The 27199-nt window shown below is 37.7% G+C and overlaps 1 protein-coding gene across 2 annotated transcripts in view; it reads left to right on the forward strand.

Moving 5' to 3' along the window:
- LOC126272042 (multiple epidermal growth factor-like domains protein 8) overlaps positions 1-27199 on the forward strand; it is a 371715-nt gene that overhangs the window by 233114 nt on the left and 111402 nt on the right. For both annotated transcript variants that reach the window (XM_049974556.1, XM_049974557.1), the window contains exons 16-22: positions 14758-15022; positions 18032-18245; positions 20533-20724; positions 20830-21003; positions 24533-24724; positions 24813-24997; positions 25813-26024. In XM_049974556.1, coding sequence (XP_049830513.1) covers positions 14758-15022; positions 18032-18245; positions 20533-20724; positions 20830-21003; positions 24533-24724; positions 24813-24997; positions 25813-26024 — 1434 coding nt within the window. The remainder of the gene's footprint in view (positions 1-14757; positions 15023-18031; positions 18246-20532; positions 20725-20829; positions 21004-24532; positions 24725-24812; positions 24998-25812; positions 26025-27199) is intronic.

Consider the following 27199-nt stretch of genomic DNA (forward strand, 5'->3'; position numbering starts at 1 on the left):
TTTGCATAATTTCACTCCTTGTTGTCTTATGGAATAGTTGTCTGGGGCAGTGCACCTAAATTAACTTTCTTCAGCAGAAATGATCTGTAGGAGTATTGCATAAAGTATGTAATTGTACCTCTTGCAGAAGACTTTTTAAGGATCTTGGTATTCTTACTTTCACTTCCCAATATATTTACTCCTTAAAGTTTTTGTTGCTGATTTTAAAAATCAGTTTAAACTGAACTGTGGTATACACAGTCACAATACAAGACAAAAAAATAATTTTTGTGTAGACTTTGCCTCCTTGTCCAGAATTCAGAATGTAGTTATGTACTCTGGTGTTTAGATATTCAACAACATCCAATATAACATAAAGCAATAAACTGGTAACTGCTACCATTTCAAAAGAAAATTAAAAACTTGTCTCATTAGGTACTCTTTCTACAAATTATCTGAATAGATAGAATCAGTGATTTAAAATTTCTGTTAGCTACATGACAGGTAACAGTGTTATAAAATTGTGTAACCTGTAAGTAGGATTCCATATTTATAGATGTAAATATTTTTTCTCTGAAAATACCATTATAATCAAGAAATTATTAAGCTAAGCAGCAGTTAAATTACAAAACAAAAGAGGCAGCAGTTATTTTCAAAGTAGCAGCTTTCTTACTACTTTAGTAGATTAAATTTAGATGGCATAAGCGTGAATAACATCAAGCAGTGTAGTAATTGTTTATTGTTCATACAGTATTCAGATTAAGGTTCTATGATGTGCCTGTTCATTATTTTAAATGCATGTAATTTTCATAATATTAGCTTTTTATGAAAACAAACTTACTTTACAAAATTGTCCACATCCCCTTACCTGGAAATGAATACAACCCATAGAAGGGACCCATTGTCCTTCCTGTTGTGTATAAAAACTGTAATTAAGCACAAAACTGAAGCGGATCTTTGCTGCACATAAAAAATTCTTGCTCATGATGCACTTCAGTAGCCCATGCTGCCCACTCTCGCTACAATAAGGGCAGCACAGCATCTCAAAATACCTCGAATCGGCTTTTGAATGAAGTCCAGTGGTATTTCTTGCCACTCCTCTAGTAAGACAACCTGCAACTATTGTAGCGTTTCTGAAGCATTTGAATGAAACCTAACTCTTCTCTTCAGATAATCCCAAAAGTGCTCTATGGTTTCCAGCTCAGGACCACATGCTGGCTACTGTAGAACATTGATATAGTGTTGCCAAAGAAAATTTTGCACTTCAGCTGCAATATGGGCAGGGGTGTTATTGTGCATCAGAAGAAATTCTTTCCCAAGAGCTCATGTCGGAGGTTGTAAATGAGGATCAAGTATTTCTCAATGTACATTTCTCCTGTTAGACCTATGTTATTCCTTAATCCCCCCAGCAGTATAGCACCTCCTTCAAAAGGGACTGTTAGAGGACACTATATCTTCCATATTACATTCCCCACAAGTTCTCCATACCCCTATATGGTCATCCTTTCCATGTAAGTTCGCTCTAGTTTTGTCGCAGAACAGCACTTTCCTCCAGCACCGTAACTGCCAATGTCTGTGGTCTTTGGCAAAGTGCTGATGTGATCTGGTTAAATAAGGCACTTATTGTGCCATCTCTACCTAAACTGATTCTTGTGTAAGCTATTCCAGATTGTTTGATCAGTTAACAGTTGTCCAATAGCATGCTGAAAGGCATGATGAAAGTCTTCTCATAGTTCACGAACTGTTTTTGTATGGTTCCTTGATAGAAGAATTTGAAGAAAGCAATCCTCAGTAGCTCATTAGTAGTATAGTTTTTGTTAGTACATATAAGCTGACATGTTCCACATCCTTGAAGGTTCTCATTCTGGTTCTGATGTACAGAACATGATTAATGAATGAATGAAAGCTGTGAAGGAAACCAAGCAGTAATTTGGGTACATCTACATCTACTTCCTTATCCATACTCCGCAAGCCACCTGACGGTGTGTGGCGGAGGGTACCTTGAGTACCTCTATCGGTTCTCCCTTCTATTCCAGTCTTGTATTGTTCGTGGAAAGAAGGAGTGTCGGTATGCTTCTGTGTGGGCTCTAATCTCTCTGATTTTATCCCCATGGTCTCTTTGCGAGATATACGTAGGAGGGAGCAATATACTGCTTGACTCCTTGGTGAAGGTATGTTCTCGAAACTTCAACAAAAGCCTGTACCGAGCTACTGAGCGTCTCTCTTGCAGAGTTTTCCACTGGAGTCTATCTATCATCTCCATAACACTTTTGTGATTACTAAATGATCATGCAACAAAGTGCACTGCTCTCTGTTGGATCCTCTCTATCTCCTCTATCAACCCTATCTGGTACGGATCCCACATCGGTGAGCAGTATTCAAGCAGTGGGCAAACAAGTGTACTGTAATCCACTTCCTTTGTTTTCGGACTACATTTCCTTAGGATTCTTCCAATGAATCTCAGCCTGGCATCTGCTTTACTGACAGTTAATTTTATATGGTCATTCCATTTTAGATCACTCCTAATGCCTACTCCCAGATAATTTATGGAATTAACTGCTTCCAGTTGCTGACCTGCTATTTTGTAGCTAAATGATAAGGGATCTATCTTTCTGTGTATTAGCAGCACATTTCACTTGTCTACATTGAGATTCAATTGCCATTCCCTGCACCATGCGTCAATTCGCTGCAGATCCTCCTGCATTTCAGTACAATTTTCCATTGTTACAACCTCTCAATACACCACAGCATCATCTGCAAAAAGCCTCAGTGAACTTCCGATGTCATCCACAAGGTCATTTATGTATATTGTGAATAGCACTCCCCTGTGGCACACCTGAAATCACTCTTACTTTGGAAGACTTCTCTCCATTGAGAATGACATTCTGCATTCTGTTATCTAAGAAATTAAAGCTCAGGACAAACCAAAAGATTTACAGTAGTAATTGTGTCTGAAATAGCAAATAACTGTGAAGATCAGTAGGATGGCTAGTGTCTTGGAGAGATGTAATACTATCAGCACAACAACAACAACAACAACAACAATAATAATAATAATAATAATAATAATAATAAATACTATCAGCACCAATAAAAATAGAACATGGGCAATAGAATGTTGTTGAACTAAAACGGGTGGTGCCAAGGGAATTGGCTTTATAATGAGACACCAGAAGTAAAAATAACTTATGGGAATGCAGCTGGCTGACGTCATTGACAACCGTTGATATTTCACCATGAACACACCCTGTCATTTTCAGGGCAAAACTGTAGCAAGTAAGCCCTGTGCAAGCAATTTTAAAACCTTGGTTTTCAGAGAATCTCCAGAAAGATAACACACCCACAGGAAACACTAATGCCATCACAAACCAAAAATGTCTGAAGACAGAGATCCGGGGTACAGCATAGAGTGTGACCTGGCAAAGATTGCATCGGCATCGAATCATACCAGTGTTGGGTTTGTGTCGGTTCTGGAGCGCCACGACCGACCTCATTTGACCTCTTCTGTCAGGAGAGTTAATTTGGAGTTGGAACGGCTACTTGGATCTGGTGCGGGGTCACACATTGGTGTGGTTCGTGTTGATTCACTCTGTAGGTGGGACTATACTAGACATGGCCTACACCTCAACAGGAAAGGGAAGGGTAAACTGGCTGGGCTGATAGCAGGAAATTTAAAGGGGGGAGGAACTACATCTCATGGTGGAAACTCTTTTTTAGTGTAAGATCAGTGTCCAGTGGGAAACTCAGCCATGCAAGTAGTAAAGATGTCAAAAAAGTTCAAGATAGTTGCAAAAGTAAAATGAAAAATGTTAGTATATTTCATCAAAATATTGGGGGATTGAACAATAAAATTGATGAGCTTCTGCTTTGTTTAGAAGATATAGAAACTGAGAATGTAATAGATGTACTATGCCTGTCTGAGCATCACATTGTCACTGATATGCAAAAGGTTAGCATCAATGGGTACAAATTAGCTGCACATGTAAGTAGAGATAATATGATGAGAGGAGGAGTTGCCATATATGTCAAAAGCTTCCACAGTGCAAAAAATTTAGAAACTAAAAAATTTTGTGTAGAGCAACATATGGAAGCATGTGCCACTGAACTTAAACTAAAGGATGGCACTTTCATAATTGTAACAGTGTATAGGTCCCCCTCAGGGAATTTCCAGCTATTTCTGGAAAACTTGGATGCTTTGTTGTGCTATCTGTCAGACAGGGGGAAGCAAATTATCATTTGTGGGGATTTCAATGTTGATTCCCTGAAAGAGTGTAATAGGAAGAATGACCTTTTAGTATTACTCAGTTCTTTCAATTTGAGCTCCGTCATTGATTTTCCTACTCGGATAACAAAGAACAGCAGTACATTGATAGATAACTTTTTTATAGACCAAGATAAGTTTAAGGACATAAATGCTTATCCTGTTGAGAATGGTCTTTCAGATCATAGTGCACAGCTTGTTACAGTACATGACATAGCTCCATGCAGTATAATAAATCAGACTTTCAAAGCAGTGCGTTCAATTAACAATATAAATATTGCAAACTTTAGGGAAAGCCTACAGCAGCTAGACTGGGATGAAGTGTATAAGGAACCCGATGCAAACTTGAAATATAACTTATTTCACAATACATTTTTAAGGGTATTTGAAAATTGTTTTCCCAAGAAAATAGTTAAACATAATTCCAAGAAAACATATAAAAAACCTTGGCTAACTAAAGGAATAAGAATATCTTGCAACCGCAAAAGAGAACTGTATCTAACAGCAAGATGGAGTACTGACCCCGAAATTGTTCAATATTATAAAAACTATTGTGCGGTACTAAGAAAAGTTATTAAAAAGTCCAGAAGCATGTGTATCATGTCTGAGATCAGTAACTCTGATAATAAAATTAATGCAATTTGGAATATTATTGAAAGGGAAACAGGGCAACCAAGAGCACAGGAAGACTTTAGTGCAATAAAATTGAATGACAAGTGCACTAACAAACAATCAGAAATTGAAAATATTTTGAATAATCATTTTTTAAATGTTGTGGAGAAAATAGGATCTAGATCTTCACTAGAAGAGGCAAGGCTATTAATAGAAGAGGCCATACCTGCACAGTTTGAAACAGCTGTAATTCCACCAACCTCTCCCTCTGAAATCAGTAAAATAATAAACTCACTGAAAAGTAAAAGCTCTTACGGAATTGATGGCATTTCCAGCAAAGTACTTAAAGCTTGTTCCCCACAGATAAGTAGAATTCTCAGCCACGTATGTAATAGCTCTTTGGAGCAGGGTGTTTTCCCTGATAGACTGAAATATGCCATTGTAAAACCATTGCATAAAAAGGGGGATATGTCAGATGTCAACAACTACCGCCCAATCTCTCTTCTGACAGCTCTATCAAAAATTTTTGAGAAAGTAATGTATTCAAGAGTAGCCTCCCATATTTGTAAAAATAAAGTACTAACAAAATGTCAGTTTGGTTTTCATAAAGGCTTTTCAACAGAAAATGCTATATATGCTTTCACTGATCAAATATTAAATGCTCTGAATAACCGGACATCACCCATTGGTATTTTTTGTGATCTCTCAAAGGCCTTTGATTGTGTAAATCATGGAATTCTTTTAGATAAGCTAAATCATTATGGTTTGAGTGGGGCAGTGCACAAATGGTTTAATTCATACTTAACTGGAAGAATGCAGAAAGTTGAAATAAGTGGTTCGTGTAATGTTAAAACAGCTGATTCCTCAAACTGGGGTGCTATCAAGCACGGGGTCCCACAGGGTTCGGTCTTAGGTCCTTTACTGTTCTTGATATACATTAATGACTTACCATTCCACATTGATGAAGATGCAAAGTTAGTTCTTTTTGCTGATGATACAAGTATAGTAATAACATCCAAAAACCAAGAACTAAGTGATGTAATTGTAAATGATGTTTTTCACAAAATTATTAAGTGGTTCTCAGCAAACGGACTCTCTTTAAATTTTGATAAAACACAGTATATACAGTTCCGTACAGTAAATGGCAAAACTCCAGTAATAAATATAGAATTTGAACAGAAGTCTGTAGCTGAGGTAGAATTTTCAAAATTTTTAGGTGTGTCCATTGATGAGAGGTTAAACTGGAAGCAACACATTGATGGTCTGCTGAAACGTCTGAGTTCAGCTACGTATGCTATTAGGGTTATTGCAAATTTTGGTGATAAGAATCTCAGTAAATTAGCTTACTATGCCTACTTTCATTCACTGCTTTCGTATGGCATCATATTCTGGGGTAATTCATCGTTGAGTAGAAAAGTATTCATTGCACAAAAACGTGTAATCAGAATAATTGCTGGAGCCCACCCACGGTCATCCTGCAGACATCTATTTAAGGATCTAGGGATCCTCACAGTAACCTCACAGTATATATATTCCCTTATGAAATTTGTTGATAATAATCCAACCCAATTCAAAAGTAATAGCAGTGTGCATACCTATAACACCAGGAGAAAGGATGATCTTCACTATGCAGGGTTAAATCTGACTTTGGCACAGAAAGGGGTAAATTATGCTGCCACAAAAGTCTTTGGGCACCTACCAAACAGCATCAAAAGCCTGACAGATAGCCAACTAACATTTAAAAATAAATTAAAAGAATTTCTAGATGACAACTCCTTCTACTCATTGGCTGAATTTTTAGATTAAAAAAAAAAAAAAAAAAAAAAAAAAAAAAAAAAAAAAAAAAAACACTTAATCATTAGTGTCATGCAATATTTTGTGTAATGTAATTTCTTGTACAGACATCTTTTATTAACCTGACACGTTCCACATCATTACGAAGTGTCGTATTCATGATCTATGGAACAAGTATTAATCTAATCTAATCTAATCTAATCAACAATAGTGAAATTAATAATGAATGGGAGATGTAGCACAAACTCTGTCCCTCTGCTTTTCCACAAGGGGGAGAGCAGGATTCCATGCAGAATTTAAACGAAAACCACCATCTCTATTTATGAGGTTATTTCCTAATTTAATTTCAACAACTTAATTAGTAACACTATTCCAATAGCTGGAAGTGGAACTTTTTACATTCTATAGGGTGACTGGTGCCGAGACAATATTCCGTAATGGCGGATATGCTCGACTGTTGTAAGCATGTGTGCCACTTATGCTCAGTGTACTGGCCATCCACAGTTGTGATAATCTGACCAGTATATGACATGCCACAACTGCAAGGAACATTGTAGAAACGTGCCTTACGCAAACCAGTGTCACCCCTGACAGAACCTAAAAGGAGCCTGATCTTAGATGGCAGTTGGAAAATGCTCTTTACACAATATTTCTGCAAAATATGACCAATACTTCTCGTAATGCTACCTGCATAAATCAAAAGCCATTGACTTTGGTGCCGCCTCAGTATTATCGTCACTTCCCCACTGCACAGTTGGTCGATAGGGCAACACGTGTGTGAACTGTCTTTCACTATAATCATTCTGATAGAAGGTGACTTTGAGATGGGCTAACTCAGCTGACAAACTTTCATGGTCTGCAGTGACTTGGACCCTATGAACCAAGGAACAAAGAAGTACCATTTCATTTAGCTGCATGAGGACAACAATCAGACTGCAGATACAAGTCAGTGTTAGTAGGCTTCCTATAAATGGCATGTCCCAATGTACAATCTATATTCCTTGTGACCAACACATCAAGAAAGGGAAGGGAGCCATGCTATTCCCCGTCATTGTGAAACTAGTATTCAAGTGGATTGAACTCAGGTGTTCTAAAATGTCATTCAAACTCTCACTGAGACAAAACAACAAAAATATCGTCTACAAATTAAAAAAAAAAAAACACACACAGGTTTCCAAGGGGTATCAGTATCTTATGACGTTGGTCATCTTTAGTTATTAATGGCACACTGACTCGGGCCTAACACACCAGTAGTAGTTTCGCTATTTGGTCGGTAAAATAAAATGAAGACTGGCAATAACAAGAAAAGTGATATGTCAGTAAACACCCCAGGGTTAGGAAATAACTAAATGGTATGAGAAAGGTGCTGGCCATTTATCACAAGCCGTTTGTTACTTTGGGTTGGATTGTTTGGGGGAAGAGACCAAACAGTGATGTCATAAGTCTCATCGGATTAGGGAAGGATGGGAAGGAAGTCGGCCGTGCCCTTTTAAAGGAATCATCCCAGCATTTGCATGGAGCGATTTAGGGAAATCACAGAAAACCTAAATCAGGATGGCCGGACACGGAATTGAACCGTCGTCCTCCCGAATGCGAGTCCAGTGTGCCACCTTGCACGGTACTCTTTTCTTGCATAGTTAGCAAAAATTCTAATAAAATACAAATGATTCACGTAATTACTCCAAAATTCCTACAATTCAACCAATAGATGATTAATCACTTAATTCTAATGAATAAAATGCACCAAATTAGGAAGGACTAACAAGCAAGTAGTACAATCAACTATACCTTAAACATGCACTGAGTGCTGGGTGAACAATGACAGCAATGGTGCTACAGATTACAATTCCCACATTTGGCATGCCAAGTGGGTGCTTAACATTAATGAACATAGCTTACAAACATACATAAGGTTACATAAGTCTGGTATCAACACAAATATCCAATGTTTGATCTGTCAGGGAAGCCCATTGGGCATATTCAAAGTACTGACGTGGGAAAGTAATAAAGTACCATTTAACAGGTTGAGCATTACACCAATATCAAAACTATTACATTAAAAATCAAACTTCAAACAGAAAAAATATGGAAGGGGCAGGTACGCCAGGCTGGGTTTGAATAAGATAGTTTAGAATAATGGGCACTAATGGTTAAACGAACACCCATTTGCTACAAGATAGGAACTCAACTTATGAGGGATGCCATAGCAATCCAGAAGGCTGTAACACCTCAGAGGCTACGATGATATGGGAAATGGCGCACTGCAGCGTGCACGGATACACATGCTGATAAGCTGCACCTGGTGAACCGGTGGGTAACAGAGAACACCCCAGGGCAGCGCCTCCAACACTACGAACAATTTGGAAGGCCTACAGCAAACAACCAAAAAGCCGAGAGCGAACAACCAAACATATAACTAATGCATAATAATCATAGAACATATGAAAATGCTCAGACCAAGACAAGAAGCTCAATGTGAGTGTGGCTCCAAGCTCCAACCAAACCTTAAGTATAACAACAAGAATTTTGTGATAAGAATTACTGAAAGGGTTAACCAGTTAATCTTACAGTAAATATAACAAGTTAATGTAAGAACCAGGAAATCATACAGTACTAAGGCAGGTTAATTTAAGTGGCTTAAAAGGTAACATGCAAATCTTGAGGGCTAACACTCAAAACAGCTACAATAGTATTTATATTTAAAAAGATAAATATTAATTTTCTTGAAAGAGGAAAAATCTCAATAGAGTTATAGAGTATATAGAGCCAAGGTGCACTGGATCGGTAGCGTTTGCGTACTACAGTTGTAGACGACTTTATAGTTGCTACCCCAGTCAGTAAAGCAACAACTTCCAATACAAATAAGACTCAAGTTCGACCTCAGTGATCACTAACACAGCTGGTGACCTAGAACATATGAAAATTAATTTCAGGCACAAATGACAAAATAAGCAGATAACTGAACAAGTTGTAACTAAAAGAAATTCTAAAACACACAAATATGGCACTCAGATTATTTCAAACAGAGGCACCAAAGGATGAATTTAATGCTTGAAACAGAGTGATTGAGAGCCACAGGCCATCCAGTGTAGTGGGAGCAATTTCAACATGGAAGCACGTTTGTCAATCAAGTAACAAGTACCTTGTCCCAAAAGGACAGAACAGATGGCACCAGAAAATGAACAGCACACCAACACCCACATCAGCAATTATGCCTGCTTAATCCAGGGTAAACCGACATTGTGCCCAAGCATTGCTGACAGACACCACTCTGTTGTCCACCATCTGCTTAGACAATTGTGTACTCATAAGTTCCGTGAACAACTCAGAATACATCATATGTACTTCGCATATCTCTCTCTCTCTCTCTCTCTCTCTCTCTCTCTCTCTCTCTCTCTCTCTCTCTCTCTCTCTCACACGCGCACACACGCGCACACACACACACACACACACACACACACACACACACACACACACACTGATAACTGTGATCGACTGACTGTCGAAGTGGTCAACAAGCTGCTCCTGGGACCTACAACAAAAGACTCAACTACCCGGCGACTACACAGAGATGGATTGCACAAGTAAGCAAAGATTTAAAAACATAGGACAAGGCAACACGGCTCAAAAAACATTTCTGAAATGGGTAATTTGTTAAGATTATTAGGAAGAGAATTACACAGGAATTAGAAAGAGAATTACACAGAGATGGATTGCACAAGTAAGCAAAGATGTAAAAACATAGAACAAGCCAACACGGCTCAAAAAGCATTTCTGAAATGGGTAATTTGTTAAGGTTATTAGGAAGAGAATTGATTGTTACTCATCATAAAGATGACCCGTTGAGTTACAGACAGGCTCAGCAAAAAGACTACTACCCATTAAATGGCATTCAGCCAAAGGCTTCTTCAGCAAAGAAAACACACACGTCCGTGCACGCAGCTGCACCTGCAGATGGGCGCACACGAGCGAGCGCGCGCGCACGCCCACACACACACACACACACACACACACACACACACACACACACCTCATTCACTTATGACCACTTCCACCAGCAACTCCAAATGGAATGAAACTGTGATGTGAATAGCAGTCTGTTGTGGGGTGGAGAAGGGGAAGGGGAGGGACAGCAGGGTACAGTTGGTGGGAGAAGAACACTATCTGGCAGGGAGGCACATGTATAGGTTTACGGAAAGTAAAAAGGATGGTGGTGAGAGGATGAGGGGACGGAAACTGTTGCACAGAGAATGTGGGGGCAGTAGGCTACTGTAGGCTGAGGCTGGGGTAATTTTGGGAGCAGGGAACATGTTGCACAGAAAACTTCCACTACCGCAGTTCAGAAAAACTGGTGGTGGAGGGGTATGTCCAGATAATGTGTGTTGTGAAGCAGCCATTGAAATCTGTCATGTTATATTCAGCATCTGAATGTAACATGCTACATTTTAGTGGCTGCTTCGCAAACTGGGCCATCTGGATCCACCCCTCTACCACCTACTTTTCTGAACTGCACAAATGGGAGTTATCCTTACAACACTTTCTCCACTCCCAAAAGTATTCCCATGTTTCACATGGACTCAACTTATGGTAAGCTACTGTTCCCACACCAGCCAGCACAGTTTCCACTCCCTTGTCCTGTCATCTTCTCCATTTTCAAGTTCCCTCACCTTCTTTCTGTGCCGCCCTCTGCCGATATACCTAACCATCCTTTCCCTGTCCTTGCTCCTCTACTTTCATGCCCCCCCCCCCCCCCCACCACACACACACACACACACACACACACACACACACACACACACACACACACACCACTTTCCAATGTTGCAACTGGCAGTCTCCATTCCCCTCAAGCCCCACTGTACAGCACTTTTCTCTCACCCTACCCGTTCCCTTTTTTCCCTCCCCCTTCCCTTCCCTTCATGTGACAGTCACATTCCAGTCAGATCTGCGGGTGCAAGCAGTCGTATGTGTATGAGGTGTGCTTGCTTATGTGAATATGTATGTGTGTAGAAGATGATAGACGCCTTTGAAATTTGTCACTGCAGAATAGTGCTGGTAAATTGAATAACTCATGAGGAAATGGAGAAGAATGGGTAGCTTTGAAGAATGAAATAGTGAAGGCAGCAGAGGATCAAATAAGTAAAAAGACGAGGGCTAGTAGAAACCCTTGAGTAAGTGAAGAAATATTGAATTTAATTGATGAAAGGAGAAAATATAAAAATGCAGTAAATGAAGCAGGCAAAAAGGAATACAAATGTCTCAAAAATGATATCGACAGGAAGTGCCAAATGGCTAATCAGGGATGGCTAGAGGACAAATGTAAGGATGTAGAGGCTTATCTCACTAGGGGTAAGATAGATACTGCCTACAGGAAAATTAAAGAGATCTTTGGAGAAAAGAGAACCACTTGTATGAATATAAAGAGCTCAGATGGAAACCCAGTTCTAAGCAAAGAAGGGAAAGCAGAAAGGTGGAAGGAGTATATAGAGGGCCTATACAAGGGTAATGTAATTGAGGACAATATTATGGAAATGGAAGAGGATGTAGATAAAGATTAAATGGGAGATATGATATTGTGTGAAGAGTTTGACAGAGCATTGAAAGACCTGAGTCGAAACAAGGCCCCCGGAGTAGACAACATTCCATTAGAACTACTGATGGCCTTGGGAGAGCCAGTCCTGACAAAACTCTACCATCTGGTGAGCAAGATGTATGAGACAGGCGAAATACCCTCAGACTTCAAGAAGAATATAATAATCCCAATCCCAAAGAAAGCAGGTGTTGACAGATGTGAAAATTACCGAACTATCAATTTAATAAGTGACAGCTGCAAAATACTAACGCGAATTCTTTACAGACGAATGGAAAAACTGATAGAAACCGACCTCGAGGAAGATCAGTTTGGATTCCGTAGAAATGTTGGAACACGTGAGGCAATACTGACCCTACGACTTATCTTGGAAGCTAGATTAAGGAAAGGCAAACCTACGTTTCTAGCATTTGTAGACTTAGAGAAAGGTTTTGACAATGTTGATTGGAATACTCTCTTTCAAATTCTGAAGATGGCAGGGGTAAAATACAGAGAGTGAAAGGCTATTTACAATTTGTACAGAAACCAGATGGCAGTTATAAGAGTCGAGTGGTATGTTAGGGAAGCAGTGGTTGGGAAGGGAGTGAGACAGTGTTGTAGCCTCTCCCCGATGTTATTTAATCTGTATATTGAGCAAGCAGTAAAGGAAACAAAAGAAAAATTCGGAGTAGGTATTAAAATCCACGGAGAAGAAATAAAAACTTTAAGGTTTGACGATGACATTGTAATTCTGTCAGAGACAGCAAAAGACTTGGAAGAGCAGTTGAACGGAATGGACAGTGTCTTGAAAGGAGGGTATAAGATAAACATCAACAAAAGCAAAACAAGAATAATGGAATGTAGTCGAATTAAGTCGGGTGATGTTGTGGGAATTAGATTAGGAAATGAGACACTTAAAGTAGTAAAGGAGTTTTGCTATGTGGGGAGCAAAATAACTGATGATGGTCAAAGTAGGGAGGATGTAAAATGTAGACTGGCAATGGCAAAGAAAGCGTTTCTGAAGAAAAGAAATTTGTTAACATCGAGTATTGATTTAAGTGTCAGGAAGTCGTTTCTGAAAGTATTTGTATGGAGTGTAGCCATGTCTGGAAGTGAAACATGGACGATAAATAGCTTAGACAAGAAGAGAATTGAAGCTTTCGAAATGTGTTGCTACAGAAGAATGCTGAAGATTAGATGGGTTGATCACATAACTAATGAGGAGGTATTGAGTAGAATTGGGGAGAAGAGGAACTTGTGGCACAACTTGACTAGAAGAAGGGATCGTTTGGTAGGACATGTTCTGAGACATCGAGGGATCACCAATTTAGTATTGGAGGGCAGCGTGGAGGGTAAAGATTGTAGAGGGAGACCAAGAGATGAATACACTAAACAGATTCAGAAGGATGTAGGTTGCAGTAGGTACTGGGAGATGAGGAAGCTTGCACAGGATAGAGTAGCATGGAGAGCTGCATCAAACCAGTCTCAGGACTGAATATCACAACAACAAACAACATGAGGAAGGCCTGAACCAGTTTTGGGAAAAAGAGAATTTCTACCCCAACCTGACTAAAAGAAGGAATCAGATGATGGAACCTGTTCAGAGGCATCGAGAAACCATCAATTTGGTAAGGTTTGAAGTATTTGGGGGGGGGGGGGGGGGGGGTAATAACTTCAGAGGGAGACCAAGCTCAGCTACAGTAAGCAGGTTCAAATAGTTGTAGTTTGGAATAGTTATGCAGTGATGAAGAGACTTGCACAGGAGTGCTGTATTAAATGCGTCTTTAGACTGAAGACCACAACCAGATTAACCTTTGTTTGTAATGCTATTTGGACATCAGGATTGGTAGTATAAAAGTGAACAATGTCACTTAAGAAAATCTTCTATTCTTCCTAAGCAAGGTTCAGTACTTTCTACAGGTAAATATTCTTACATATACTGTTGTTGCTATTGCTAGAATTTGTGCAGTAATTACTAAACAGCATCTGAATAGTGTAAATGAAAAAGTAGCAGATTTTTTTCCTTTCTTAAAATTAACATTTTGTTCTTGTTCACGCGTAAATAATTGAAAAGACTACTCGTATTTAGTTGTGATACGCTAGAACCCTCACCAAAGGAGTAATAAAAAATCTTGAAAAGTTAATTTTACTGAAACTAGTCTCTCGTTTGTGGCCAACACAATACAATGGAACTTGTTATTTTAGGAAATCCTTATTCACATATGTTCAAGCCAAATGACTTATTTGTGCTGCTAGTAAATAAGTGTTGGGACTGAGATAATCTGATAGATAATATCCTTGATTCCTTTCTTGTGTAATAAGATATATGTGATTTTAGGTGGTTTTATGGTGATAATGTAATGAATCCTGTCAGCTTGATACAAAATGTTACGTGTACTGTTTATAATTGATCCATTTCATTCGTGTTTTATACCAAAAGTGTAAGTATTTCATTCCAATAAGTTTGTTTATCTACTTTATCTTGTACTGGATGTGCTTTATATTTGTTAGTTTGTGTGATGTTAAACTGATTTTATTGCAGGAGTGTTTCTCGTTTTCTATATATACCTCTGAGTACCAGTTTGGACAGTGTCGGGAGTGGGTGGACCAAGTTTATGTGTTGGCACCTAATCCTCAAGGACGTGGAAGGCATGTGGGACTACAGAGCAATAATCAGTGCAAGTCTTGCAAGAGGCACACAAACTGTTCCAGTTGTTTACAAAGTTTGGGTTGTGGATGGTGCTATAGCCAGGAAAACCCCATTTTGGGAGTGTGTGTTGAGGGAGATTTTAGCCATCCCCATATTGGTTAGTAGTTATATTTCTTTTAATATTAATTGTTCTATTAAAAGCAATAAAACACTCAAGAACAGCCAATCAGAAAAAAATGTATTGTGATATACTACAAAGAGAAATTGAGTTGTTAGTACAAAAGTACTGTTGTGTATATGTTGTGTAACAAACTACAAGCTACCAATAGCTGCATACTCAAGAGATGTAATAACTTACTTGGAACAAACAATTATACTTTACTTTATTTGTAGTACTTTTGTTGACAAGACTTGAAAGTCAAAGCACGCACATACACATGTTACTGGTAACATTTTGCTCAATTAAACTCGCCATTTTGTTGCGTTATTGTAGTATGTAGTTTATTTGCTAATTTTTCTAGATAAGGAGTACTACATTACTCTTCATAGAGCACATTAAAAGGTTGTGGGTTCTCTCATCCTGAAATTTGAGTGACCTGTTCTTCATTTCTGACTTTCCCCAACCAAGCCTACTTTCCTTCCTGGATATGTTACATCATCACACACTAAATGTGCATTCTTGCCCATTGTTCGATCTGCCCTCTGTTTGAACCAAAAATTAATTGAATAAGTATGTGTTTTAAAATTTTTTAGAGTCCAGCCCAAGCTACTGAGTTGGAGATTTTAGTGTGTTCTTTCAAACAATGGAAAATCCAGGATGGAATGTAACAATAAATTGAAAAGGAAAGTGGCTTCACACCATATGAAGGAGATGCTGACACACACACAAAACTGCAGGTTCTTGCAACTGAAGCCACACTGCCGGTGTGGCTTCAGTTGCCAGAGACTGCAGTCATGTGTGTGCACAAGTTGTTTTTGCATGTGTGTTTATGTTTTTCATGAAGGCCATACTGGCCGAAAGCTAATTTGTGGCAGTCTTTTTGTTGTGCTTATCTGCAACCCAGCATCTTCGCTATATGGTGAGTAGGAACTTTCCTTTTCATAATATTATTAATGTGTTCTTTTTTAGTTTTATTGTCTATCTTTCCAGTATTGCTATCAAATGAGATCCAGTGCTCTCTGCATCATAATCTGTCTTTTTGCTGTAAGCATCCTTCAGCTTGTATTTCATCCTATTCATTTTGTCGTATCCTGCAACTGTATTAATTGTGCATTATGATGAATTCAACTGTATTAGTGAGCATGGCAATGATATTCATCACTGTACACACCTACTTCAATTATTTAATTTGGTTACTGTATGTATTTCTTAGTTTCATTCCGGTTATTTTTCTTTTCTTGGAATATTGTTTAGATATTTATCGTTCTGCTAATTAAACCTTTGCAGGATGTAGCTTCATTAATCTTAAGTTAAAAAATACAACTTCAGTTGCCATATTCATGCCTCTCTGTCTCTCTACCTGCGACTTTCTTCACTTCTTTATTACAGTGGTCAGCCTTGTGATCTTACTCTTTCTTTGGGACTCTTCTCTACTGCTACCTTTGTCTGTATTCTGTAATTTCTTTGTGCAATATGCCTTGCCTGTTTCCACTTTAGAACTTTTACCTGTTGCACTATATTCTAAACTCCTGTTATTGCTGTTATGTCTTCACTTTTCTGTCTTTTCTGGTGAGACCCAGGAGTGACCTTTCCATAGCTCTCTGAGTTGTTCATAGTTTCCTTTGTTCATAGTTTCCTTCTGAAAAACTTGTTTAAAATTCTCATTTCTTAGCCATATGTTAGAACAGAAAGAACACACTGTTCGAAAATAACCTTTTTAAGTATGTTGGCAAATCAGATTTAAAACCAGTTGTTTTTCTTCCGTAAGACCTCCAACCCAGCTTGATTCAGCAAATACTTCTGGTTTTAAATCTTCTTGGATATCAGTTAACTGTTCAAGATTTATTGTTCAGTATTTTTTGTCTTGCAGTTACCTACTTGATGTGCGTGCTACATTTCATGCACAGATTTCTCTTGAGGCTTACTTTTTTCGCAATTATCTGATAAATCTTCCTGGTGGATTATAATTGTCTTAAGGGCTAATACTTGAACTAGGGACCTTTGCCTTTCACGTGCAAGTGCTCTGCTTATAGAGCTACCCAGGCACAGCTCAAACTTGTCCACCAAAGGTAAAGATTCCAAGGTCAGATCTCGGTCTGACACACATTTTTATGTGTCAGGAAGTTTCATATGAGCATACACTCTGCTGTAGAGTGAAAATTTCATTCTGGATCTTATGAATCCTTTATAAAGGATTGCATTTGTAGCATATTCTTGCCTAGGACTATTGTGTCGTCTGCAAATCTCAATTTAGTGAGTCTTTTCCCATTTATTCTGATTCCCTTTCTTTCCAAATAATTTTGGTCATAGCCATCTCAAAGATAGTAATAGTTTTCAGGGCTAGGGCTACCCTACTTTACTCCTCTTCCAAAGGAAAATTTTCCTCATGAGTTTTCCTATCCTGACAGAAGCCATTGAGGTATCATAAATGCTATGTATTATGTTTATGTACTTTGTTTTCCACCTTGTCTCTGTATAACTGCAATGTGCCTGACAGAATCAGAAACCTTTTCAAAATCTATTAAAGCTATGCACAGTGACATTTCTTATTCATTGGCTTGACTAATTATGCTTGGGTTGCGTATGGTCAATTGTGCTATCACAACTGTGGAATCCAGTTTGTTCTGTGGGTTGCGCATTTTCCACAATAGCATTGATGCAATTTGTTAGGACTTTAGTGAAAACTTTGTGAGCAGGAGGGAGTAAATTGATGGACTGGTAATTCTTCAAATTGTGAACACTTCCTTGTTTGTGTAGAAGAAATAAACCTGCTTTGTTCCAGCAATAGCAACTGCCTTATTGTATGCAAGCGGTAAAGATTTTAGCCACTTCTTTTCATGTTTCTTCACCAGCAAGCTTAAGTATTTCAATTGTCAGACCATCATATCCACCCTTATATAGTCCTTAGTACTCTGTCTTGTCAATTTAATTTTGAGATGTGATGTTTCATAATGCCAAAGCAATGCCTCCTAAACTTATATAAACATGAAATACTTTTCATTACAGACTCCTGCTCTGCTGCAGTAAATTTGTATCATAACACAACACTAGATATGAATGGAACAAGATGGTCATATGCAATGTGCCCTGATGTGGATGAATGTGATTTGGGACTCGATGATTGTCATCCAAATGCTGAATGTACAAATACACATGGTTCCTACACTTGCAAGTGCAAACAAGGATTTATAGGAGATGGGATTCATACCTGTGTAAAGACGTAAGGTTTTTCTGTATTATAAATCTGTGTTTCTGTCATTAATCACTGTGGAAATAACTGAACATCTCAGTATTGTCCATGGATAACTGGAGAACCCCACAAAGAAAATTTATTAGTGTTACAGAGTGAAAGCTATTCACATAGATGAGTTAATTTTGCTGCATGTGCCTTAAGTGGATCCTAAGAGGCATTGTGATATAGAAGTCTAAATTCCTTCCAAAAGCGAGAGAAAGACTTGTATAAAAATTCTAAAAATTGGGGTGATGTGGAGGAAAAATAAATGTGAGTGAGTTTCGTTGAATTATTCGTTGTGGAAAATCTATATCTGTTGTTGATCATTCTTTTTTGAAACTCATGTAAATTAATGTAACTTCAAGAGAAATCATTAGTTTCTTTATGGATATGAAAATATTGAAACAACACTTCTTGATAAAGTGAGTAATAAACGAAAGAAATTTTACACTCTACTACTTTCAGATTACCATTATCAAGGGCCTTTTCATTGTAAGTTTGTCTTCTGTGTATTAGAATCCTGCAGAATTTTCACCTCTGCAGACAGAAGGTACTATTTAAATGTGTTGTTATACCATTAAAAATTAACTTAAATTTTTTAATGATTTGTACCATAACATTGAGCCCATTTTTGATATTTGATCATAACTATGCCATATAATTTGCTTGTGATAGTTTATAAGAAAATGTTTCCTTCTCTCTCCATTCTTGATTCAGTTACTGTCAGTTCTGCCACAGCTTTATCTTATCTTTGCATCATTATTACATTTGTTACTGTTGCAACTATTTATTATTTTTCTTTTGCTTACAAGGATCTTGTTAATAACAATCTTTGTCCTTGCCTGTACTGAACTAAAGCATGTCAGTAACATCATATGAAGGATAAGTATCATTACGAGAATAGATCACTTCCTCTCTGACTGGAGGAGGTGTTTTGCACCAGGAAGCTCTAGAAAAGACCACTTGGTAGTTGAAATAAGAGACAAAATACTTAGGGTGACTATGACACTTAATGGCCTTTGTAAGGTGGCTCATGGCTATATAAAACAAATATGGAATTGAAAGAGTCCGAAGCGTTTAGACACATATTGCGAAAGCCATCTTAGGATTGTCAAGTGTGCAAAATGTTACGGTGCCTAATACATGTAAGACTCATGACCTTCAGTGCTGCTATTGATTGACGTGAAATTTTTTTTGTAGCATACATCAACTTCAATTTTTTTTTAAATAATAAAGCTTTATGCTAACATTTTCGTGCACTGAATTCATAGACGACCTCAGTAAAGGTTCGCTTACAGTTTTATCTTAGCCCTATCTACATCATTAATCTGCAGTGCTTGACAGAGGGTTCATAGAACAGCTTTCGGACTCTTTCTGGACTGTTCCTTTCTCGAATAGCATTTGGGAAAAATGAACACCTAATTATTTCCGTGTGAGTTGTGATTTCTCTTATATTATGATCATCATTTCTCCTTTTGTATGTTATACTTGACAAAATATTTTCACTTTCAGAGGAGAAAGTTGGTGATAGAAATTTTGTGAAAAGATCTCACTACTATGAAAAATGCCTTTGCTAATCATTTCTGTGACACTCTTTCCCCTATTTTGCAGTAGTACAAAATGAACTGCCCTTCTTTGAACTTTTTTGATATCCTTCCCTAATCCTCTCTCATGAGATCCCATTGCACACATCAATACTTAAGCATATGATGGACAATCATAGTTTAGGTAATCTCTTTAGTAGATCAGTTGCATCTTTTAAGTGGTCTGCCAATAAAATGCAGTCCTTGGTTCACCTACCCCACTACATTTTTTATGCGATGGTTCCAATTCTAGTTGTTTGAAATTGTAATCCCTAGGTATTCAGTTGAATTGACAGTCTTTAAATTTGCGTTATTTATCATGTAGCAGGAATTAAATGAATATCTTTTACTACTCTTGGGAGGACCTCACACTTTTTGTTCTTCATTGTCAATCACCACTTTACTGGTGTCCCAGTCTAGCTTCTTAATAAACCAGAAAACTAGCAAAACATGTGTAACTAACATTAATTTGTTAGTGTTAATGAAGATTTTATTAAAACATAAAAATGAAAATTCCTCCTTTTTACATAGGAATTGTGTGCTCATTGACTTATACTTCCTTTTACTCTTTACCTTAAAAAATCTAGTATAGCTTTTGCAGAGCACTTTATGAAGATAATTTAAGTTTGTGTGTTTTGAATTGAATGAGCATCTCAGCACATTAAAAATGTTAATTTTTGTTCTGTTTTTAGCTGTGACAGTGATTGCATCCATGGGTACTGTGGTGGTCCTCCAGATTATGTTTGTAAATGTGAGCTTGGCTGGACAGGTGAAGACTGTGGTATTAATTGTGGTTGCAACAATCACTCTACGTGTTTAGAAGGTGTTGGGAAATGTGACAGTTGCCATGATTGGACTGAAGGAGAATTTTGTCAGTTTTGCCGGTAAGATTATTTGAAAATTTCCAATGTTCATAAATATGCTAATAATGAGTAAGTGAAGTAAAAAATATGTCTTAAAAATGTCAAATTCATTTTTTCATACATTAGGCCAGGAAGTTATGGTAATGCAACCAGTAGTGGTTGTCAGTTATGCAATTGTAATGAGCACGGGAACTATAGTAAAGGAATATGTGATCGTCAGACAGGCGAATGTTTTTGCCAAGACAATACAGAAGGTCAAAATTGTGAAAGATGTAAGAAGGGCTATTATGGTGATCCAAGGTAAGAATTAATTTTGTTCAGTTTAGGATTCTAAGTAATTACCTTTCTTATTTATTTAATCGTTACTTAAAATACCAAAGAGAGAACATAAAACAGTTATTATCATAGCAATCTTTGGAAGTATTTCAGTCAGTCAGTCAGTTTGCAGATCCAGATATTGGGCTAGGAAGTACACTGCAGGAAAGCTCTTCTGACAGTCAGCATTTTTTGCTGCAGTGCAGTTCCTGAGAGTAGATAGCACAGATAATGCAGACTGGAATCCTGTTTCAATTATTGTTCACCTCCTTTACTGGTTGTAATTCAGGTATGATTTGATAATATATACAATATTGATAATGTACAGGGTGTTACAAAGAGGTACGGCCAAAATTTCAGTAGACATTCCTCACACACAAATAAGGAAAAGATGTTATGTGGACACGTGTATGGAAATGCTTGATTTCCATGGTAGAGCTCATTTTAGTTTCTTCCACCTACGCCCAATGGATCACATTATCATGATTTCAAACGGGATACTCTACCTGTGATGCTAGAACATGTGCCTTTACAAGTACGACACAACATGTGGTTCATGCATGATGGAGCTCCTGCACATTTCAGTTGAAGTGTTTGTACGCTTCTCAAAAACAGATTCGGTGACCGATGGATTGGTAGAAACGGACCAATTCCATGGCCTCCACGCTCTCCTGACTTCAACCCTCTTGACTTTCATTTATGGGGGCATTTGAAAGTTCTTGTCTACGCAACCCCGGTACCAAATGTAGAGACTCTTCGTGCTCATATTGTGGACAGCTGTCATAGAATATGCCATTCTCCAGGGCTGCATCAGGGATTCCATTCGACGGAGGGTGGATGCATGTATCCTCGCTAACGGAGGACATTTTGAACATTTCCTGTAACAAAGTGTTTGAAGTCACACTGGTACGTTCTGTTGCTGTGTGTTTCCATTCCATGATTAATATGATTTGAAGAGAAGTAATAAAATGAGCTCTAACATGGAAAGTAAGCGTTTCCAGACACATGTCCACATAACATATTTTCTTTCTTTGTGTGTGAGGAATGTTTCCTGAAAGTTTGGCTGTACCTTTTTGTAACACCCTGTAAACATTTTACATAATATTGCAAGACATTTGATCACAGATTATGTGGCCTCTTATCCATCTAGTAATGTAATCAGGAATGATCTTCCTGAGATGCAGTTCTACAAATCAGTCAATAAACAGTAAAGAACAAGAAACTAGTTTATAGTAAATGTTCAGATCTTCACGTTACTAATTCCTACAGTGTGTTTCAGTCATTAAAATTAAAATTTACTCCTATACTTGCAATTAATGCAGTGTAATGTTTTATTTAGCATCAATTTAGCTGTTGTTTGTTTGATGTGCATAAAAGGTGAGTTCAGAGTGTTTTAAGTGGCTAGACTAGCAGAAAGACTAAATGCAGGTACAAGTCATCATATACAGGATGTCCCAAGAGGAATGCTTAATATCCAGGATGTGACACAAACAGTAACTTGAAGCAAAAAAGTTCATGTGGACATATGCCTCATTCCAAATGGTTTCTGAGGTAAAACACATTTAATGGACAGCATTATTTATTTTGTGTATTGTGCATTACATTGTAAGGTTTACACACGCACAACAGTTGAATGAGTAAAAAATACATATTTTTCAACAGATATGTTGTAAAACACATGCTGTAATGTTAACTAACTGTTGTATATGTGTAAACCTGACAGTGTATTGTGCAATACATTGTCGTGTTTACTCATGTACAACAGTTAGTAAACATTATGACATGCATTTTACAACATATCAGTTGAAAAATATGTACTTTTTACTCATTCAGCCCTAAGCATTATAACACACCACATTACATGTGTTATACAGTTCACAGTAAAGGTTTGAACAGCCCATTGTCAATATCAAAGCATTTGTAATTTGTGCACTTTTGAAGGAACATGTTTTGCTTGTCTGAGTGCCTTTGCGTGTTTCTTAATGCGGGCAGCGTCATCCCTGATATGTCCAGCCAATTCATTTCACATATTCACTTTTCATATGTACATCTCAGACTTCACCCAATCCCATAAACAAAAATCTATTGGCATAAGGTCTGATGATCTTGTGACCGGTTAATTGTCTACCACAACCAATCCTACAATTACGATAAGTGCAGTTGAGATGTTCCCTCTCATGTCTGATAAAAAGTGGAGGTTCTCTGCCATCCTGGAAGTACAATTACAATCAGCATGCCCAAAGAAATGTCCTCAAGGTGGTCAAAAAACGATTTTTTCAAAAATTATGTCCCACCATTTGCTCTTCTGAAATAACTGCATCTATCAACACATTAGTGATCATGTTGCACGAAGCATTGTGACTTAGAAATTGGTTTACACTGTAACGTGCGGGGGATGATTATTGTGTGGTTATTGATTCCATTCTGCGTAAATGTGGCTTCATCAGCAAATAATATTAATGGAAGCAAATGACAATTGTCATTTAAGTAGTAACAGAATTCGAGTTGTGTGGCATTGTCACCAATATCAAGATTAAGGACACGCTATGTGTGAAATGGGTCCAAGATTTCCACATCAAATGTATGCCATATGCATGGTCGTGGGATACTGATACATGCAGAAAGTTGCTGTGTACTGACAGCAGGATTACGTTGCACCGTTACAACGATGTGTTGCTGTTGCTGCACAGATAGTTCAACTAAATATTCAGAAGAGAAATGGGAACTTGGAAGAATACCTGTTTTATTCATTCTGCTCAAAACTGTTGTAAACTCTCTGCGATCAGGACATGGACAAGTTGAAAGCACAGATGGTACTCTTCAAAAGTAGCAGGAGCACTACCATCACAAAAAAACTGTGAACATACATTGTACCTATGTATTACACAATAGTATAGATGTGTGACATTTTAGCCTGTGCATGATTCCCCACGCTATTTCACTCACTGCACACTGTGGACAACAGCACACTCAGTGGGTTAGTTTAATGGCAGAAGGACATCTTGAGCAAAGAGGTTGAAAAAGCAAGGTAGTTTGGATTCGAATAGAACACCAAAGAAGTTATGTGGGAAAGACATATTCATGTGCACCACAAACCCCAAAAGCAAATATAAGTTAAATATGTTCTATCTCAGAAACCATTCAGAATGGGACATATGCCCATAAAAGTTTTTTTCTTCAAATGATCATTTCTGTATATCCCTGAATATTGACCATTTCTACTGGAACACCTTGTATTCAATTACCCATCATCTGAAAATTGGAGAAACTCGTGTAGAAACTGGGGAATGTTGCAGATTTATGGTTAAAAAGTAATAGAGGAAAGAGTTGATATTTTTTTCAAAGGAGGTTGTCTTTTTTGTGGCAAATTATTGTTATCTTACTTTTTTACAGTTACTCTTTATGTTGAAGGTGGTTTTGATTTCAATTGTGTACTCATTCATCTGAAATGTTTTGCAATGCTGTATGTAAGTTACTTTAAACTTTGTCAATTTTCTTTTTGTAATCCGATTAGACATGGAGGCATGTGTTATTATGAGTGTGCATCTCGGGGAATGCTCACTGGATTAGAAAGTCAAGGATTAGGCAGCCGTCTTGGACAACTAACTCCATGGGAACAACGCCAACGTACTATACCAATTCATGAATGCCTGTGGATTGTAAGCCCATTTGATGTTCAGAACAAGTCTGTAAACTCTCATCCAAGGTTTGTCTTTCTTGAATGAAATAACTCTTTTCAGATGATTTGATCAGCTCTTTATTATAATGTTGTTTTGTTTTATATTGTTCTGCAGCCAGTCCAGTGTGGTGCAGTTTACAATCCATGATGATATTAATGTCAGCTGCCAGGAAAATAGCATTTATGTTTATGATGGTTTACCAGATTTCATGTCAGCATCAGGCAGCCATCAGAATCATGTACTAGGAGTATTTTGCTCAGCAGATACAGAATACCCTGTAACTGTCGAGGCAAAATCAGGTCAGTATAACATTTATCATCATTTGTTGACTAAACTTTGTATTAGATTCTGTAATATGTGCGTTGGTGAAATCATTAAATAGGAAATGTGAGAACTACTCAGTTTTTCCACAGATGATGCACAGATCTCACTTGTACTTTGCACTTGCTTCATTCGTGTACTTGTGGCAGTCTGACTGACATCAATCCTGTATTTGGGCTCCTGCCACATACATTGAGATTTCATATATCATACTTGCAACTCAGTGATGATCCTTTCTCCCATTAGTTTTAATTATGTAATGTAGGAAAATGGCCGTTCTCGCTCATGATAAGCAGGATATCCAGGTTCGAGTCCCAATCTGGCACAAATTTTCATTGTTGCCATTACGTTGTACAGCTTCTGGTAGTCTGCATTCGCAGCTGTGAATGTGGTTCATGTGTTTCATTATGGCTGCAGTCACCACCTTGCCTGTTCCTTTGGACATGCATGCATGTCCAGAGGAATATTTCATCATACTTCTAAACAACACAGGCACTGCATATTTACCATTGAAGTCTCACATGAAGAGATTTGCATAAACAAAGCCAGGTATTTGTTGTAAAATCTTCATTTACCAACTCTAACAGATATTGGGTACTTAGATTTTGTGGAAATGTTTATTGAATAGCCTCTGTGGTCTCAGTTAATGTTTATGTTTAGTCTGTATGTGTCATACTGGACAAGCAACTTGCCTTTTGCCTTGTTTCACCATGTTTGAATTCTCTTAAGTTTGGTATGGCATATTCATTTTATTTTTTTGTGACTCATGATGTCTTTGTGTTTTTTTTTTTAGGTATTTTAACAGTTTATTATAAACAAGCTGACTTGTCAGAGGGATTTAATGCCAGTTACACAGTGATGACATGTGAGAAAGATTGTAGTGGAAACCATACTTGTCATAATGATCAGTGTGTTTGTAAAGATGGCTGGACTGGATCTAACTGTTCCATTGTCATGTGTCCTCGAAACTGTAGTGCCAACAAAAGTCAAGGTGTTTGTGACAAAGTAAGAATTTCATTTGTTTTATCTAACTGTTTTTCACATATGGGATACAAAAGTGAAAAAATATTGTTATGCAAATAATTTAGAAGTAAAGGAGACTTCTCATTGAATAACAGAAATGTTGTCAACAGGCACACAATAGAGAAGGAACACTTGCTGGCTTTTGGAATAAATTCTGTTTCGAGCATGTGCGCACACACACACACACACACACACACACACACACACACACACAGAGAGATGTGCCCCTACTTGCTGCTGGCTGGGTACACAGTGTAGTTGTAGTAGTAGGGTAGGGATTACAGTTCAGCAGTCCATCTGCTGAACACCAGTCCCTGCATTTTACATCCAGCCGGTGCCATGTAGGGTCATAAGTGTGCATGCACATGTACACGTACATGCATGTGTGCACTGCTTGAGAAAGAATTGATTTGGAAATCTATGATTTTTCCTTCTCTATTTTGTGTGACCCTGTCAGCAGCTCAATACTGCAACTATTCAGTGAGTGAAGTCCATTACTCCCAAGTTATTTACATTATTTGTTAAATATTGATATATATTTTAAGGATATAATTTATAATTTTCCATAGTTTTACTTCTCAAGTTGAAACAACTTGAACTTTTCATATCACATATACTATTCACCTCTTAAGATTTTTTGTCTTGATGAAACAAGAGTGTATAAAAGGTGTTGAAGGGGAAGTAGCAATTGCAGTTCTACAACATTACCTGTTGCAACTGCTATACTCACAATACCAGTATAACAAGGTACTGGATAGAGAGATAAACAGAAGAATCCCTTTTGTAGTGTTAGGTATAAAAGTACTCATGGACTGTACCACATAGATTATAAAAATACATTGATGGTGAGTGTGGGTCAAGGACAAGCAGACATTATAGCCAGCAGGATTGTACAAATGATGTGTTGAAAGAACAATTTCTACACTCACAGTTCAGAGAAAATTATGTTTGGGACTGAGGATCCTGATGATACAGTTGTGAAGCAATTGTTGAAGCAATTGACTATCATGTTCTGCCTTCGTGTAGTCAAATATGATTGTGCCTACATTTTGGCAACATCTAGTTATAAAGGATAGCTACTGATTGTAGTTATACCCATATAAAGACATTCAACAGTTGCAGCATAATTGACCTGTGACATGGCTTCTTTCATACGT

Source organism: Schistocerca gregaria, chromosome 5 (genome assembly GCF_023897955.1).
Source record: "Schistocerca gregaria isolate iqSchGreg1 chromosome 5, iqSchGreg1.2, whole genome shotgun sequence".
Taxonomy (NCBI): Eukaryota; Metazoa; Arthropoda; class Insecta; order Orthoptera; family Acrididae; genus Schistocerca; species Schistocerca gregaria.